Genomic DNA, 20,194 nt, shown 5'->3' on the forward strand with positions numbered 1-20,194 from the left:
TCATGAAATCATTCTAGAATGTCATTGGATGACTTAAGAAAATTTTTAGAGCTATTATTCCGAATGCATTAATTTAGTGATTGCATGATGAGATAATTCCTGTGTCATTAACTTCATCAACCCTAGAAGAGGAATGTCAGAAATGTTATTAATGATTGTCAAAAAATGAAAAAAAAATATTGTTCCTGTGTTGTAGTGTTTTTTTGAGTGGTTGTCAATTGGAGCATTATGACATATAGGTGATCAAACAAGTCCTCAAGTTTATAAGCGGCACACTTATACTTCCCCTGCAGGCCATTCAAAAAATTTGGTGATTCCTTCCAGCTTGAACCTCCACTTCCTCGCAGTTTGACATGTTACTTGGATGGTCTGGCCTTTTAATCAGGCTTCAAATTATTACAAAAATTGTGTTATGGCAAGCCCTAGGCTCATAGCATTGTCTCTATCCATACCTTAATCAATCTGCAAGCTCAATTTAGGATGCAATTTACTAAAGTCTGCCCAACTAAACTTCCTAAGAAGACCACCCCGTCGAAAGGGATGAGACTCTTCTAGCAAATGTGTGTACTATATGCCTAAGGTGGAATAAGGTTTTACCAATGGAAGCCCTCTCGACACATACAACAATATTCTACTCCTCCCCACCAATCATAGTAGTGAATGGATTGATTCTTGTGGTCTAAGATCTATAAGCCAGGGTGTAATTAATTTTTGGCTGGTATGCCCACATTCTTTGGCAGCTGCTCAAATTAAACAACAATTGTTTTCAACATCATCAATGGCTACTTCCACGTCAGTTTGGTCCCATCTCCTGGCAATAAGAACTATTTCATCAAAACCCCAAATCTTACATGGACATTGTACTTTTATTTTTCCATATTTTGTGTAGCTTAATCCCCGATTCCTTCACTTGCCACACAAATTGTGCCAATAAGGGCCTGGTTTTCTTTGGCTATTTCTACATTGATATTGGTTGGTTTCTATGACATGTCAGCATAAATGTGGGCAACCAATACGCTATTGATTTTGGGAGGATGTAAGATGCTACATGCCTATCAACCCCAAATACTACAAAATACATTTAATTTATAAATAAAAATGTGCATGGTTGGGGTTAACGAGTAGTTCATCCATGTGCTTGGTTCTAATTTGATGAAAACTAAATCTCTTAATAACCTACCTCAAAAAATAATTTGGCAATTGAGATTGGATATTAGAAACCACATATCTGGCTATTTGGATGGTTTGCTTGTAACTATGTAATTAATGCATTAGATTTCGGTTGGATCAGAATTTTGCTAATACCCATTTTGTCTGAATTGTTAAGGTAGCTCTTCCACAAGAATTTTTTTTGCTTTAGATAACTTGCATTTCATTGTAGGTTTCTGCGGTGTATTGATTGGAAAGTAATAGTGGCTCATTTCAAAAAATTATCAAATTTGTGAGATACTCAGCTTCAGAACCTGCACAAACATACTCATGTTAAATATTTTTATGGATCTGTCCAAAGAGTTCTATTAGAGATTGCAAGTTCTTGCAATCCATACTACTAAGTGGAATTGCTTTTGTGAAGATTGTGCAACAAGTGGATTTAAAGAACTAATAAAATTTAGAATAGATAAGTGTGATTGCTGTCGTTTGGAAAGAATGCATGTTTTCTGCTTCTCAATAACTTTTCTTACATCGTTCTTTGTTACCTCTTATAGGAACTGGGACAACGGTAGGAGAGGTGGACAACAGTGTTTGGAGTTCTCTTCGGTGATTTAGGTAAAATGCCATTATGCGATTCCATGCTCTATGGTGTTTTGATTTGGTTTGATAGCTTCTTCTGTTGTGAAATTTGGATTTTTAGCCTTCGTTCCTGTTTAATACTAGTGTACAAATTTGTTATAGATTTGGAGTCTCGATTTTACTATTGAGTTTGTGTTCCTTATCTCTTCTGTGCTCTTTAACCTTGAGCAGTCAAATGATGAAAAAATTGACAATATCCAGTTAGGGCTGTGTAATATTGTTCCATGCCTTCACTGGCCTAAATTTAGTTGTTGTAGGTATTGGTCTCTTGGATTGTTTAGTTCTACCAATCCACCCTTCTACATCGTTATTCTGCAGGATCCTTGAGGTTGTCAGCCTCTGAAAACTTATACCAAAAGCATTCTGCCCTAAAATCCTCACGCTGCTGCTTGTGATGGCCAGGAAATTAAGTTTGCCTGTCTTTACTGGTGGCTGTGTTAGATTGCGTGACCTCCAAGTGAGCTGTTGTTTCACACTAGGGTCTCTCTGACGGGATCCATTAAAGTTCGAATAAATTACATCTACATAGGCGGTTGTATGAGCCACTTCATTGAACTTCATATTTTGCATTGCAAAATTTGCTTTAGGTGTTTTGTAATTAATTAGCATCTCATCATCTTATTCAAATTCCATTTTTATTCTTTAATTGTAACAAGCTCGATTTTACATATAATGATGTGTGTGTTCTGTTCTTCTGTTTAAGATAGTATGGTCCTGTAATTCACTAACTTCAATGTCTGATTCCTGTTACTACGATTTAATTTGACACTTGGTTATTGATATAAATTAAAGCAAGCTTGTATATATCTCTATTGGCACAACCCATGGAGCTTCATCCTCATACCAGTGATTCTTTAGCAAGCTACACCTTATGAGAATTACAATTTTATAGTAAAAAGTATAAATTCTAAAAGCATGGGTAGCAAAAAGGTGAGAATATATATTTCATTTAGCCACGTAATGGAGTCAGAAGATCAAGAGGATGTCGTTATCATCTCCAACACCAGCCGAGGGAGCAACAATAGGGCACCGGCAAATAATATGTGTACAACCAACCTCCACGATAAGAAGAGAAAATGGAATGGAATTTTCTCGGCGCGCCATCCAATTGCTTGATATAACTCATAGGCCCATTGATTTGATGCTTTGGGGCTCAGCAGCCGAGCAAGTGGGCAGTGAATTGCAACAAAGCTACTACTTGCAAGACACTATAGTTCTAGTGGTTAAGGGAGGCCGTGTTACTGAGTTCAATGGAAGAGTACTCAACACCACAGGTAATACACAACTGATGATCAATCTCCAAATTCTAGAGAAAGTGGAGTTAAAGTCATGGTTCGATGACAATGTTAAGGACAATGGTGAGCCATCGATTAGCTATGCCCCACAACCTCCTGCAGTATTGAGAATGACAATCCATGACATACATGATCAAACTGTGCATTCTACTTGTGCTATAAAGTGCATTGTGAAACCAATCATTGTAGAGGTCAACATAGACACGCTATCCTACCCGGCTTGCCCCAACCAAGTGGCAGGAAAGAAATGCAAGAAAAACTTGTCTGAAAATGCAAATGAAGAGTGGTACGGTAAAAAATGTGACAAGCAATTTACGAAATGCAATTATAGCTACATGGTCTGCCTATAATTGCAAGACCACACTGGAGAGCTATGGGCAACCACATTTGATGAAGGAGCAATACAACTGCTCGACATTACTGCGAACACATTGCTAGAGCTAGCAGCTGAAGATGATGCTTGTGGCAGGGCTGCTGTGGCGGCGACGACAGTTAGCGTCACCGCCACAGCGGCCCTGCCATATTGCTAACCATGGACGTCGCAATTGCGACGTCTGCACACGCATTGCGATGAAATAAGCGTCGCGTGCATAGCAACGCTGTCGCAATTGATGATTTTGTGTCACAATTGTGACACATTCACAAACATTGCGATGTCCAGCGGTGTTGATAGCAGCGCTACCACGCCGCTAGCACCATCGCAAGTTTCCATGGATGTCGCAAGTGCGACACCCACAGAAGAACTATAAAGGCTCCTACCTCAGCAAACCCGTGGGCAGATGCCGACGCCATCCTGTCGCAATACGTGTTGAAGATGTCAAAATTGTGATGGGAACCACATCCATTGCGACAGGAGCAATGATGGGTTAGAATGTTGAGCTTGCGACGTCCAAGAATAGACATCGTAATTTGTGACTAAAAAACAATGACGTCTGCTACTGTCGCAGTGGTGACACATTTGCGTCACAATTCTAACACTTGGCCATCGCAAATCGATGCCAAATGTATTAGTGATCGAACCACTGATTCATGGGTCAAGATTTCTAGCTAGTGGGCCTGTGGTGGGAGGAAGTGTGAAGGGGGATAGAAAGGAGGGCAGACTCCCACAAAGAAAAGGCAATGAGGTGCAAAAGAGTAGCATGGGAGATAACTGACAAGTGGTTGAAGGGGAGAAGTTGTCTAAGGTGGAGGGTGAAGAGGTAGCAACCACAATCTGAGAAGTAGAAAGTGGTACAAGGGCCTGAGGATATAGAAGATTTAAAAGTCTTTCAACATTTTGTTGAGAAGATTTGAAACTTTTTTGAGTAGTTCTTGAAAAGAGAAGTTATAAATTCTTGATTAGAGAGTTAAAAGTGTTGTATGCATTTGGTGTTTTATAAAGTTGAAATGTTAAAAGGAAAATCACAACAATGATTTCCTAATACTCTTTTCAAGGAGATGGAGACTCTACATGGTTTTCATAAATGATATGAAAGAGTTTCATGCCTAGAACGGTGCCCAATCAATAGATGAAGTTTCAACATCAACACTTGAGGTATTTTAATTTTCAAGAGTTTTCTTTTCATTAGAATTAAGTGATAGAAAAGTAGTACCTCTATTTGATGTTTCCAACACTAGGAGAAAGAGGTATAGTTTAAAAGCAAAGTCATATCTGAGATCTGAAAATGGTTTAGCAAGTCATGAAAGTGTTTGTGAAGATATTGTAAGATTAAGAAAAGAACTTCATGACTATATTATCATTTTCATAAGGAATGAAATAGGAGATTTTCAAAGTCTAAATGATGTTCAAAAGCACTTAAAGTTCAAATCAACATTCATGAATCTCCATGTTTCTTTAAGATCCAAAGAGGCTTCATGATCAATTGTCTTTTTAGATGTTTTCATTCCTAATTTAGCTAATTGATCAGCAAGATTGAGGTTAGCAAGAGTCATTCACATTGAACAATCCTAAAAAAAAAAAGACTTATCTGATTGGAAATGAATGTTATGTTGACTTTTCTAATGATGAATGTGGAAGTGCTGAAGATCCCAGTGAATATGATGGATCTTAGGAATATGATACATCTTATAGTTGTGAAGATAAATATTCTCATTCTAATGAATTAGATGAATATAATCAACAATTTGAAGATAAGCATATGACTAATTCTCTTTTTTATGATGGTATGTATGAGGAAGAAAAGTGTAACAACATGAGAGATCACTCTTCTTGTGATTGAGAATGAACATGCTAAAGTACCTAATGTTGAGGTATTGTGTAGAGAAGAGAAAAGATGTTTTAGTAATGCTTTTGATTGTTCAGATTATTCTACTAATGATATTTCTGTTATAAGTTTTCCATAGTATCCAGATTATGATCATAGCCAAGAGGAACAAACTTGTGATGAAGTCACACTAAAAACTGATGAAGTTTGAACACTATTGGCTCATGATTTTGAAAGGTATGCATCTAGTAATTGTTCAAATTTATTACCAGCACAAGTAATTTCCAATGAAGAAGAAAGTAACATTAGAGATGTGAGATATGATGCATATCTAGATTTTTCCTCCTTTTATAATCAGCATGCATGTTGTGAAAATATTGAACATGAATGTGAAGTGCTTCATTGCAATAATGCATATAAGGGAGATGGATTTTCTACTGATTCATGTGATAAAGAAAGAACTTATAGAGATGTAACTAATTTAGATTTCAATACCCCTTGTGTTGACAATACTTTATTGATGTACAATGATCAAGATGATAGAGTTGTTTCTTTATTAGATTTGGGGAGAATGGTTGACAATGGTTTGCATTCACATGTGATTGATTTTGATAGTTCATGTGAGGAAGGGGATGGTACTAAATTTTTTTAATAAAGATACAAAGAGAAGCTCTAAGTTTTGATTGGCCAGATGATGATGCTTTTAATAAATGGAAAAATTAGTTTTTGGAACAGATGTCAGGAGACGATGAGGAGGAAGATGGAAAAGTAACAGTTACCCTTGTAGTTAGTAATGAAGACATGGAAGATCCCCAGGTTAAAGTGAGTTTGCAGGTAACTAAAGATGATACATCACTTTCAGACCTCATGACTATGTACTCCGAGGATGAAGAATGATTGTAAGATTAGATCATATTTTCTTGTCTCAACAACTGAGAAGCATAACAGAAAGGGGCCCACTGAAGAATTGTTTGATGTAATAAGCCTTTTTGTTATTTTGTTCTTGTCTTTTTGACAGAAGTGTATGTGAGTGCCTTTTAAAAGGACACCTATCATTTGTCTTTAGCCTGAAGCTTGTTGCATCTCACACTATTTAAGTGAGATCCCAAGGGTAAAGAAGGGTCCGAATTCTATTTCTTCTAAGTATTATGCTTAGTCTGGTTTTTGGTCCAAATTTTGAAAGAAAGTTTGTAATGTATTTTTCTGTCAAACTCTCTGAGCATACATGAATATAGAATGAGCTGTGTTTCTTTTTGAGGGCCATTCTGAGTCTACTATAAAGGATATACCATTTTCAAAAGAAATGAATACAAATTATGAACTATCCCCATATCAGTTCTTTCTGAATTTTGTCTCCTTGTAAATACTTAGCTACCTTGATGTTGTATGAGTAAAAACTTGTGCAATTGAATGCAATCTAGTTAGGTTGTATATCCATTTATCATTGCTATTAATTCAATGGATTAAATAAAGGCTTTGATGAATCTGATGAGATTCCTTAAGTATTGAAAAGGATTTTGAATGATAAGTTCTGATAAGAATTGCTGATAGAATTTGTTGTAAGGCAACAAATTAGATCTAAAAATTTGCTATAGACTCTGAACCCCAATGTATTAGGCACTGATCAAGTTATTTTAGCTAAAGTAAAAATATATTATAAATGGTTATTCAAATGCATCATCAAATCAAATTTTACTTTTATTTCCTATAGATCTTCAAAGTTGGCCAGCACTTGTCTGCATGGAATGTTTTAGCTTCAGTTAGCCATTGTCGTTAAAAAAATCTGCAGATCTATAGAAGAATTCTTGGCCACATCTATTTTAAGGGATGTGTTTACCAAGTTAGTAAGAATCATGTATATGTTTGAGGATCTTTAAATGAGAATCAGAATGAAACTAAGAATAATCCTCATACAGTTGTTCTAGTTTTGAAACATCCTTGGGTATACCCACCCTGGTTTTGTAGAGCCAAAAGAGTAGAAAACCATCTGTGGTTTTGTTGAAGTTGGGTCCAAATACCTTACATATGCCATTGTTAATAAGAATAGGCTAGTCTTTAGATTGTGTATGTACTGTCATTTTGGTATTAAGCATTTTGTCGCTTAGTAGTTTTAGTATTTTTTAAAACACCAACAAAATGGCGACTCTGCTGGGGAGTTGTCCAACACATCTGTGAAAAAGTACTGCAATTTTCTTTGGTTTCACTCTGTATATGTGTGTCATATGATCTATGTTTTTCCCATGGTTATAAGGGAATTTTTTACTGTCAAACTTTGAGAATTTAAAGAAGATAGAGCCCAAGTACCATTGCTACATACTGATGTACCCAACCTATCCAAGTGTCTTATCTAACAAGCAAGAGTTACAGTTTTACTACATTAGTGATTGGTCTGTCTATGCCATATATTTTGTTCCTACTTGAGTATTATTCTCCTTCGGTCAGCTAAAGTGTCATTATATATTTTTGAAATAGGGTGGCGACTCAGTCAAGGTTTTGAAACTAGTGCTTATTGTAACACAAGGTGAATATGGCTGAAAAGAGAAAAAACACAAGAGCTTACATGAGAGCTAATCTTGATGTATCAATGTATATTGATTTACCCCAAGGTGGTAGGAAGAACCAAACTAAGAAAAAGACAGACCCAAATCCTACTTGGAAACCCAGAGGTAATGCATTCATCAATTCCCATTATCAACCCATAATAGGAAGAGAGTCTTTTTCGCTTAGCTTTGAATCCGAAACTACAAGACTCTTAGGAGGCATTTTCAGTACCCCATTACTAGATGAGAGAGTTTTTCAAGACAAGGATATGTCTACTATGGGTATTGCTTCATTAAGACCAAATCCTGTAGTAGATATGAATTATAGGTTAGGATTTAGGAGTTCATCTGATAATCCTTTTAATCCTAGAGTAGCTCCATATGTAGAACCAAACCTTATAGATCTAGATGACCCTGCTGATTCTGAGGCAACTTCTACAGACCCTAAAGAAGTGCACTCTGAAATAGAATTTTTGAAGAAATGGATTGCTAAGGAAGAAGCTAAATGCATTCATCTTGAAAAGGAGAAGGAGCAAGCCACCTTAGATGCCATAATAGAAAGAGATGCTCTGCTAAGAAGGATGGCTGCTTTGAAATAGAAAAATAGAAAAATAGAAGAGAATACCACAACTCTCCATAAGGATGTTTTTGGAGATGCTGATAATCTAAGAGCTAAAGTGCAAGAACAGGAGAAACGCCTAAATCAAAGGCAAGAACCAGTTATTGCTCAAGTTCAAGCCTATAAACCTGTTCAAGTTGATCCTGTAGAGCCTACTGTAAAAGCTCTAGATAAAGGGAAAGGCAAGGCTATAGGAATCCAAATAAATGAGCCTCAAGCTATACCAAGAAAACCTATACAACTCTCCATGTCGAAATTAGATCTAGATCTTGAGAAGCCTTGAAAAGAGAGGGAAGATCTTGCAAAAGAACTTGAGAAGGTTGAGAATGAAGCTCAAGCTGCAGAAACTAGAAGGAAAATCCAATTCATAAAGTCTAATTTTGCATTGGCTTCATGGCCCAATTTGTCTATCCCACCTACAAATCCTGCACCAGTTAGTGGTCCCACAATTTCAACTCAGGGAGTACCCCAATCTACTCCTACCTCATCTTCCACTATTGGTACCCAAGTCCCATTTGTGCCACCACAACAGTCCCAAGCTGCTCCCCTGAGTCAAGCTAATATAGCTAGTACCTCAAATGTTCCTGGTTTCTAGAAGAAACCTATATACCTGGAAAAGTATAGACAGATATCATTTTCTGGTATTCTCGGTGTCCCCCATCCCATATCATTTGATTTAAGGGATAAAGTGGTTAAGTTTTTTGAAAATAATGCTGTTACTGGTGAAGAACATTTGAGGATTTTCATTGACATGTTGAATGATTATGAAGTTGAACATGAAGACATGGTAATGAAATTGTTTGTGCATTCACTAACAGAGGATGCAAGGGATTGGTTGAGGAGGTTGCCTGATGACAATATTACCTCATGGAGTGATTTGGAGAAGTTGTTCAAAGAGCAATATGGGGACAATACTAATGCAAGATTCATGTTGAATGAGTTCAACAATATCAAGAAGAATCCAAATGAGTCCACATTTGATTTCAATGTGAGATTCCAAAAGGGTATGTACAAACTTTTTCAATTCATGAGGTTAAATGAAGACGTCTGTCTCACAACCTATTTCAATGCTTTTGATAGCAAAATGGCTTATCAATTAAGGGATAAAGATCCTAAAACTTTAAGAGATGCCTATAGAGTTGCAGTAAATATAGAGAATAATAGAAAGGCATCTGGAAAACTAGGTAGGAGGGATGATCCTAAGCTTTTTAATCCTAAAAACAATAATAAAAGGGAGGGTGACAAAACCCCTATAGGAAAAAAGCCAAAAGAACCTACTATAGGCCAGGTTTTAGAAATGCTCAAGAAGATGAATCCCACTAGTTTCAAGAAGCCAAATGTTGCTAAAAGATCCCCTGTGAATAACAAAAATTTCAATAGGCAGCCTAGGATGCAAAATTACCCTTACAACACTCAGTGGAAAGATGGTAAACCAGTTCCCAACCAGACCAAAAATGTGAAGGATAAGGGTACTCCAGACCCCCTGCAAAGGAACACTGTAAATATGAATGATGATGTACCATGGTGCATTATATGCCAATCACCTCATTCTGCTGATTATTGTGCTTTTGCTTAGTCATTTTCCCAAGCCCAAGGAGTGCAAGCTAAAGAAGAAACAAAAGAGAAAAACCATGACGATATAAGCTGCAATATGGTGAGTATGTGTGATGATTTGATAGATTCTGATTCAGAAGAGCCTGAAAATGGTATTACTAGCCAGAGAATTTCTTACCAACTACATCATCAGCAAGTACTTTCAGATGATGAAGGGTATGATATAGATAAGGTATGCAGTACATTTTCTGATGTAGGTCTTACAAGTTTAAGAATGCCCTCCAAGGAGGAAATTGACAGAATTATAGCCGAAATGATTTCACAAGTCCATAGTAATTATAATTTGAGAAATAGAGCAATAAATAATGATGTAGGAAGGCAATCTAGTGTATTCATCAAGGACATCACTCATAAGATGAATGATCAAGACAAGAAAGTCAATGTAGATGTGCCTAAAATCAAGGAGAACAAGGGTAAGAAATGGGAACCAAAGAAGAAGGTTCAATTTTAGATAAGTGAAGCAACAAAACCAGTTGTGGAACCGAAGAAGTCAGAACCGGCTGTTGTCAAGCAAAATGTGGTGCCTACTGCTCAAAAGACTCCAACTCCAGGTACTATTGTAAAACCTATTGTGGTTGAACCTGTTGATATGATATCCATGTTATCTCAAATTACTGTAAAAGTGCCCTTGTCTGAACTTTTTAGAATTTAAGAGCATAAGAATAAGGCTTTGTCATGGTTGGGTGGAATAGCAAACAATAATATTATTGTTGATCAAACTATGTCCCAACAGACCCCATTAGTAATAGAGGATAGTGGTATCATATCCTAGATTCCTCAAATGTTTCTAGATGATTCCTCAGTGGCATTCATAGAAGATATTGATCCTTTTTTCCTCAGTCTAATCATAAAGGGGAAAACCTTAAAAAATTGCATGATAGACTTAGGAGCTTCCAATACTATAATGCCTTTCAAATTAATGGAAGCCTTAGGATTGAAGGTAGATACCAAGCAAGGCAGATGCAAAGGGATGGATGCTAGAGAAGTCCTAGTCATAGGTACTATAAATGCCTTACCATTCAAACTAGCTACATATCCTGAAGTAGAATTGACCATGTCTGTCCTTGTGGTAGATATACCTCCACACTACGAAATGTTACTCTCCAGAAAATGGAGTGCTACCATGGGGGGAAGCCTATAATGTGATCTTACTTATGTCACTTTTCATATAAGGGACAAAGCTTTCAGGGTAATTAGGGAACCAAGGGTTAACCACATCTTAGGTGAAGAAATTGACAAAGATACCACTTGTTTCCTAGATACTGGGATTAATGCTTTCAGGGCTGAATTAATTATTCAGGAAGTTGAAAACTTACCTGCTATCATTGAAAATGAAGTTGAATGTTGCATGAGTTCACCAAAATTATGGACAATGTTCTTTGATGGGGCTAGTTCTAAAGAGGGTGCAGGGGCAGGTGTAGTCTTTGTGTCCCCTGAAAATAACACTTTTAGGTATTCATTCACCTTGAAGTTTGCCTGCACTAATAATATTACAGAATATGAAGCATTGCTGCTAGGACTCAAAGTTGCCATACATCATAAAATTAAGAAATTATGTGTCATAGGGGATTCTGAACTAATTATCTCTCAGATTAAAGGAACCTACTCATCCAAGAATAGGAGATTGAAACAATATAGAAATGCAGTCTGGGATCAGATAGAATTATTTGGTGCATTTGGGATCTCATGGAGAGATAGGACCCAAAACAAGATGGCTAATCTATTGGCAAATGTAGCAATCAAGCCAAAAGAAATATCATTTGTAGGAATCTCCCAGATTGAGGTGCAAAATAGACCTTCCATACCTGACAACATTGAAAATTGGCAGTTTTTTGAAGATGACAAAGATATTACAATTTTTTTGTTAAATGAAGACAAGTATTACAGTCAGGAGATGGATTGAAGTGGACTTTGTCAAGAAATAATGCAGTTGAAAAAAAAAAAGATCCCGAAGGGGTTAGTAGTCTTGGAAAATATTTTTGATAGTCAAGACAGAGTAAAATTAGGAGTTAACGACCCCAAACCCCAGGAGTTAGAAGAAATAAACTTGGGTACTGATGAAGTTCCTAAAAGGGTTTATATTGGCCAAAGTCTGCCTATTGAAATTAGGAAAACATTGATTGACCTACTTAGAAAATACAGACATGTTTTTGCTTGGTCATATGATGACCTTAAGGCTTACAGGGAGGATCTTTTCTAGCATGTCATACCATTGAAGGAAAATGTAAGACCTTTCAGGCAAAAATAGAGACCAATCAATCCTACCCTTGCCCCAAAAATGCAAGAAGAACTGACAAAACTAAGAGATGGTGGAATAATTAAACCGATCAGGCATTCCACCTGGGTTTCAAACTTGGTTCCTGTCAGGAAGAAGAATGGAGATATTAGGCTTTGTGTTGATTTTAAAAATTTAAACATTACATCTCTAAAAGACAATTATGGCTTACCTAATATGGAAGCCATGTTACAACAAGTGACTGGCTTTGAATTGATGTCAATGATGGATGGTTTCTCTGGATATAATCAAGTTCTAGTAAAAGAAAGTGAATAGTTCAAGACAGCCTTCACAACCCCATGGGGAACATATGTGTATGTGAGGATGCCTTTTGGATTGATTAATGCAGGAGCTACCTTCCAAAGATCCATGGATGTAGCATTTCATGAGTATATTGAAAAATTTATGGTTGTGTACCAAGATGATCTTACAGCGTACTCTAATAAGGCTGAAGATCACTGCAAACATTTGGAAAAAATCTTTATAAAAGCCCTGGAATATGGAGTATCTTTAAACCCAAAGAAATGCACATTCAAAGTCACAGAAGGAAAATTATTAGGACACATAGTGTCTAAGGATGGGGTAAAAATAGATCCTGAAAGGGTAGTAGCTATTGACAAAGTCCCCAAACCAAAAAATGTGAAAGGAATTCAGTCCTTTTTTGGCCAAGTCAATTTTCTGAGGAGATTTGTTACCAATTTTGCTGAAATCAGTAGACCCATCTCAAAGATGCTCAAGAAGGGAGCCGTTATAGATTGGAATGGTAAACCTTCACAAGCATTCTAGGATATAAAAACTGCAATAAAGAATACTCCAGTGTTGAGGACCCCAGATTATGCAAAACCCATGCATATTTTCTCTTTTGCATCATTCCATACTGTAGCTGCAGTCTTATTACAAAAAAATCAAGAAGGATATGAGCAGCCTATTTCCTTTTTCAGTAAGTCACTACAGCCATCTGAACTTAAGTATGAGATAAATGAAAAGCAAGCATATGCTTTGGTAAAGGCTATAAAAGCTTTCAGAAGTTACTTGGTAGGTGCTACTGTTATCACTTTTGTACTTAGTGCTGCAATCAAGGATATATTCTCTCAACAGGAAGTATAAGGCAGGAGGTGTAGATGGATCAATAGAATCTAGGAATTTAACATTGATATACAAATAACAAAGTTAGTAAGAGGTCAAAGTTTGGCCAAACTCATGGCTGAAACTAATCTAGAGGCTAATTAGATAAATCTAGTAAATGATGATCTCAGAGCTGACTTATGTGACATGGACCAATGTGATTGGTACACCAATGTCATATATTACTTGCAACATATGGAAGCTCCTCCCCATCTGCCTGACAGTGAAAAGAGGAATACTAAATTGCAAGCCATTAGGTATATAATTGTCCAAAATAACCTATGGTGGAGAAATTTTGAGGGAGTTCTGTTGAAGCATGTTGATAAAGAAAAGGCAAAAGAGGTTTTGAAAGAAATGCATGCTGGAGTATGTGGGGGACACTACATGGCCAAAAATACTGCACATAAGATAATGAGAGCTGGATTTTGGTGGCCTTCCCTTTTTAAAGATGCACAAGTTATGGTTAGAAAATGTGACCCTTGTCAGAGGTTTTCTGGAAAGCTAAAGTTCTTAGGAAATACTCCATTGAAGCCAGTGGAGATTCAAGCACCTTTTCAACAATGGGGTCTAGATTTCATAGGAGAGATTTTCCCCAAGTCTAGCACTAGCTATTCTTGGATTCTGGTTGCCACTGACTACTTTACAAAATGGGTAGAGGCTATCCCCATGAGAAATGCAACAAGTAAAGTAGTAAATAATTTCCTATTGAATAATATTATTTCTAGATTTGGATGTCCACAGAGAACTGTAACAGATAATGCTATGTGCTTCATATCTGAGGAGTTCATCAAGTTTTGTGATAAATATGGAATGACAAGGTCATCATCTTCTCCTTATCATCCACAAGGGAATGGACAAGCTGAGTCCACAAATAAGAGCCTGTTGAAGGTCATTAAGAGAACCTTGGATGATAATAAAAAGGCATGGGATTCCAAGTTACAATTGGCAATATGGGCTGATAGAGTAACTATAAAGAAAGAAATTGGTGTAGCTCCATTTGATTTAGTGTATGGGATTCAAGCCAGAATAACTCAGAATAACTTGATGGGACTATACAATTACATCCAGTTATATGATGAAGATACTACAAATGAAATGCAAGAAAGAATGGATGAATTGGTAGTACTGATCGAAACCAAAAAAGAAGCATCTTTAAGGAACCAAAAGTTGCAATTGCAAGTCAAGACACTCTATGATAAAAGAACTATAAGCAAAAAATTTGAAAATGGAGATTTAGTCTTAATGTGGAATGCAAGAATTGAAGATAAAGGAAAACATGGCAAATTTGATCCTATTTGGTTGGGCCCATATCTCATTGAAAATACTTGGGGTGAAGATTCTTATATACTCAAAGATATTTTTGACAACATTCTTGAATTGCCAGTTCATGGACAGCTCTTGAAGAGGTATTTTTCTTGAATTTTTTTTTCTTCCATGAATAGTAGTTTTAGGGTTTCCTATCATTTTATTTTTTTTTGTAAATCCTTGTAAGTATCCTTGTGCAGTCTGGTTCCTTATTTTTGTGTGTTGCTTTGTGCTCTCTGAAGAAGTTGTCATTTTTGCATCAAGTATGTGGTCTACTCTCCCATAGATTTTGAATTCTTGCATAGACTCAAATAGTCTATCATCCCCAGACAGAGCCACTGTTGGTCTAACTTTTTGTGTAACAGAAAGTTTTTGTCCAATTGTAGAAAAAACCATAGGGTTTTTAAGTGAAACATAGGGTTTTTGGATAATCCATCCATTGGGCTAGCCTTTGAAAAAACCTTATGAAAACCCTACGTTCTTCCTATTCGTAAAGTGTCAGGCGCGAAATTTTTGAATTTTCAAATATAACGAATATTCTGTCGCCTTTCATCTTTTGTGCCCCCGAGATACCTTTCCTCTCATATTTCCCCAGCCATCTGATCCAAGTAGATCTACCGTTGTTGTTGCCTCACTATGCAAAGATAGACACTTTTTATGTATGGCGAGGTAGTGAGTGCTGAATAATTTACAAAATGGGACCACAAAATGAAGATACGATGGTTGGAGCTTTGTTTTCTGACTGATTTATTATGCAGGTACATGTTGCAATTACCATCAAAATAGGAAAGGGGACCCAGCATAATGTCTGAAATCAGAGCCAAAATGATGATTTTTTTGATGCTTCGCCATCTCGCTATCAAAAAAATTGTCCACTTCACCGTTAGTGAAGTAGCGAGGCCCCGTGAAATCAAGAATCAGTGACATTCCATTTTGTCAGTACCGTAACTACACCAGGTGGCATGACAAGTAATAGATGCCATTGTTAGAAGAAGTTTAAATAACATAAATAATTGTTTGATGCCCCTTTGCATTGCCCGGTGCCAGAATTCATTAAAGTGCCAGAGGTCGCTACCTCGCTATCGAAAAAATCAGACACTTCACCGTTAGCGAAGTAGCAAGGCCCCGTGAAATTGAAGAGTTAGTAGGACCTTTGGTGATGTGGGATGATAATTAGGACTGCAGTAAAATCTTGACAGGTGCCAACTATGCAGAATTCTGTATTTCATCAATGCCCTTCTGATCAAATGTACAAAGAGATCCTGAGTGTCAGATTGGAACAAAATCAACAGTCCTCGCTACCTCGCTTTGAAAAGTTGCATGCTTTTTAAGCTATGCGACATAGCGAATATGAATCAAGAGACTTTGTGCAGTTTCCTCACCCTTGATTGAATATATGATCAACGATCATCGTCTTCTCACTATGAAGAGTTGCGAGGGAGATATTTATAGAAACATAGCGAATAGGGTCCACCGCCTTCTTTCTGAGCAAGCCTAGTAACATATCATCTGATCGATTCCAGATCAGATCAACGGTTGTCGCTGCTTTGCTATGGCAAGGTGCTTGTTCGTGATGCATAACGATGTAGTGACATGCTGACACATGTCCTCAGTTGTCAGTGGGTCCAGATATAAGTGCCATCAAGGAAAGAGTTATGTACGTGGTAAGTTCTCATTGGTAAATTAACCGACATGTCAAGTGCAACGCCTAGTTGTTCTCTCCGTATCACATGATCGTAGGATCTTTGAAAATTGACGACATAGTTTTAAACATAGAATGTGGTGCCACTCTTTGTATTAATTAGACATGAAAGCATTGTCCGTGAGAAAAAATAGAGTATAATACAGAGAGATTTCATTAGTTCATCTTACGCGAGCAAAGATTTGGAGCCACTCTTATACAGAAGCAATTGCTGAAGGAAAGTGTGCCGAAGTCTGGCAAAAATTGTGAAGTTGTCTGTTCGTGGAAAGTTTGCAGAAATACAGAGGAAAACAAAGATAGAATTCAAGTAAGTAGTACTACCATAATCTTCGTAGACTTTTCAATTCTGTAAAAAATAGTCCAAGATGCCTCCAAAGAAGGGATTTTCAAGTCAAATAAAATATTTGGATAGAAATGTGCATGATGATTTGCTTGAGTTGCTTCTGGAGTATACTGTAGAGAGAGTGCAAGTTAAAAGGTTAACCTCTCTGAACCCTAGGCTAAGGATAGCTGATGGATTGTATGATAAGGGTAATTGAGTCTAGGATGCTCAAAATTCTCAAACTGTTTTGAGGTTGTTCAAAAAATGATTTGTAGAGAGAAAATTATATGCCCCTCATGCCAATATATGGAATTTTGATCTTGGAAAGCTAGTTGTTCCCAGTGTGTTTATGGATTATGACCTTGTTGAAGCTATAGCAAAAAGTTATGATCAGGCTACTAAGGTAGTGAGAAGAATAGATGGTGAAGTTTTAGTTACCATTAGTCCAGAAGAAATTAGGGAAGTTTTGAGTTTGGGACCTCTCACTAGGTATCATGTGCCCATTGATTTGATAGAGTTAGAAAAAGAATATATGTCCAAAAGGGATGTAGTTAGACAAGGTGCACTGAAGGCCCACATAGGTAGAATTGGAAACCTACCAGCAATAACATCATCTTCTAAAGAACCTTTTAAGAAATCATGTTTTAATGCCAGGGCAATAGAGATATACAGGACCCTGTGTAGAGTCTTCGGAGAGGGTGAAGAAGATTTTATTTCTGTGAGCGTCATGTATATGATCACCCAAATCTCCTCTTTCGGTGTAGAAATAATTTTTGATTTTGCATCTTACCTGGCTAGTGAGATTCACAATGGATTGGTGGGGATTTCAAAGGGCAAGGTGGAAAAGGTTTGGTGTCAGTACTCCATATTGATGTATATGTTTATTTTTAAAGGGGTTACATATTTTGGTAAAGAAATGGTTTTAAATAGGGAACAAGAGGGGGAAACACTACCAGTTCAATTATGGAGTGTAGACATGACTAGGGAAGCAAAAAATGCTAGTTTTGTTAGATTTGATAGGCATTTTGCTTCTAAATTAAGATGCCTCATATTAAGTGGCAATCCTAGAATTCCTAAGGCACTAATGCACCTTATTAGGCCTATGGACAGACCCCATAGTCTAAAAGTTTCACATAATTGGGGGGATATCATCCCATATCCAGTCTCAACTGTCATTAGGGTTTATGGATTGAAAGGGACACCCCATGTACTACCCTATCAGGTGCCTTTAAAGGTAGGAGTAGCTGAATTTTTATGGTAGTTGGGAGGAGTGGAGGAGACCTTTTTGCACAAAAGGGGAACAGGATCAATTTTTCCTACTTGCACTGTAGCCCACCAGTTTGTAATAACTAAAGAAGGGTGGATCTTCCTCTACAAATTTTTGGATTAGTATAAGATGGCAGCATCACATGCTTATTTTTGTGACACAGAAGGTTTCTTCAATTTTTCTCTTAGACATAGAATCAAGCTACGTCCAAGTCAGCATAAATTCTATTTCCCTAAAGATATAATAAGGAATGAATATTCTCTCCAAGAACAAGAAACAAAGAAAGAGAAATGGAGAGTCTATTCAAAAGTTTTGGAGTTTATTAATTGTTTTGATAAAGATTACAATCCTCTTAGTAATGTTGCAACTAATGCAGATAAAATAAATAAGCTCATGAGTACATTCTCAGAAATAATGGAGGTAATGAATGAGAAGAAGCAACATTTTATTGATTCTTTTCTAGATAAATCCAGAGAAGTTATGAGGAAATTGGATTTCACCCTTAACATAGGAGTAGGTCCACTGGTTGTGCGAAAGAGTATAGGATATATTGTTATTCGGGACCAGATGCCCATTGTAAACAAAGAAAAATAGATAATTGAATCTACAAGTACTATCCTTGAAGAAAGACCCCCTGAACCTTCTCCCAAAAGAAGAAAAATAATAAGGGAAGAGGAATCCTATGATGAAGGTTACTCACCTTCCCAAACTCCACTGAGAATTGAGGAAGAGCAGCTCACCAATGAGCAAATTGAACAAATGGGGTCACAAGGAGGAGTTTTTGTTACTCAAGCAGAAATTGATGAAGGGAACCCCTAGGAGCCTCCTGTGCCAAGTTTTGAATTAACTATAGCAGATTTCAGAGGAAGGGAATTAGACCCTATTTTGGAACAAGCTAGTTAGCAATTTTTTTCTGATAACAGTTTTGTAAAATCTAGGGCTTTCCATCAGTTTGCATGGAGGGCAAACATGCACATTTTTGAACAAAGATGTAGGAATATGAAAACAGAGCATCCAGAGATGGATGAAGCCTCCATTCAGAATCAAATAAAGGAAAAAATGATACAAGAGTTCCAAAATATAACCCCTGACGAGGGTAGACAGACGGTGAAAAATGCAAATATTTTATTATTGCCCAATTGGGATATTGCTGATGCCTTAATTTTTAATTCTATGTCAAATAATTTAGGATTACAGGATCTAGGTAAAGAGGAATTCTCTGGAACATCATTCAGTAATGATCAAGCTACCCTTGTTATGTGGTCATTAAGAAGAGGATCTAGGACTACTCCATTACAGCCTGATGATTCAGGACTAATAGAGAATATCATTGTGAGGAGGGTCACTGATACTTCACATGTACAGGCAGCCCACATGAATGTGGACTATTCTAAATTTTCCTTGGCCACTACAGAAAGAGAAGAAAAGGAAATGACTAATCTGCAGAGTAAGTATGAAATAGTGGTGGATGCCTACAATCAATAAGTAAAAAATAGAATTGAGTTGGAAAACAAGGTATCTCAATTGGAGAAGATACTTGGGAAAAGAAAGGTGGGAGAATCCAGTACACTTAGAATTGCATACCCTCCATAGTCATTTGTTGGATCAACCCCTATCATTGAAATACCTGACACCCCTGAAAGGCCCCAATTCTATACTGCAGAGGACTTTGAAGCAGAAAAAACCAAATTACATGAGTTGTAGATAGAATTTAGAAATCAACAGGAAGAAAAATTGAAGCAGGGTGTGGTATATTTGAGGGATAAAATACAATGGTAAACTTTTTATGATCAGTTGACAAGAATTGTAACCCTCATGGATGAATTGAACAGAGATAGGGATAAACTGACTCTTCTTGCACAGAAATGGAGGGAGAGAAATAATGATATTACAATCATATGTATATCTGCAGTCCAAATGCCTTATCATCAAGTTGAGAAGATTTTTGATTTATTAAATAAGCTAGAGAATTTTGATGATGAAAGAGATTCTTTACAGAGAAGATTAACACTCTGTTTTTCCCAATATATGGCTAAAAAATTCACTTTATTTCCTTATGCTTTAGAATTGGTTGATACAATAAAGGAAAAGGAAAAGTGGAAAAGGGAGTTGGACGAGTTATTTAATGAAAGAAT

At 36.8% G+C, this 20,194-nt stretch overlaps 1 protein-coding gene across 1 annotated transcript; it reads left to right on the forward strand.

Annotated features, from left to right (window-relative positions):
- Window positions 1-2,773: 2,773 nt before the first annotated feature.
- On the forward strand, window positions 2,774-3,616 carry LOC149545775 (replication protein A 70 kDa DNA-binding subunit A-like). Its single transcript, XM_089793834.1, has 2 exons — window positions 2,774-3,377; window positions 3,444-3,616. Exons 1-2 carry the CDS (start codon window positions 2,774-2,776, stop codon window positions 3,614-3,616), a joined length of 777 nt encoding a protein of 258 aa, XP_089649960.1.
- Window positions 3,617-20,194: the final 16,578 nt, after the last annotated feature.

Source organism: Cupressus sempervirens, chromosome 7 (genome assembly GCF_028749045.1).
Source record: "Cupressus sempervirens isolate cs-2001-9-10 chromosome 7, ASM2874904v1, whole genome shotgun sequence".
In the NCBI taxonomy this organism is placed as follows: Eukaryota; Viridiplantae; Streptophyta; class Pinopsida; order Cupressales; family Cupressaceae; genus Cupressus; species Cupressus sempervirens.

What these genes read in the sequence shown, in the direction of transcription:
- LOC149545775 (XM_089793834.1), top strand. Translation starts at nt 2,774, where the DNA reads ATGTCGTTATCATCTCCAACACCAGCCGAGGGAGCAACAATAGGGCAC. An exon ending in TGCAAATGAAGAGTGGTACG is followed by an intron (nt 3,378 to 3,443) that starts GTAAAAAATGTG and finishes TATAATTGCAAG; the next exon opens with ACCACACTGGAGAGCTATGG.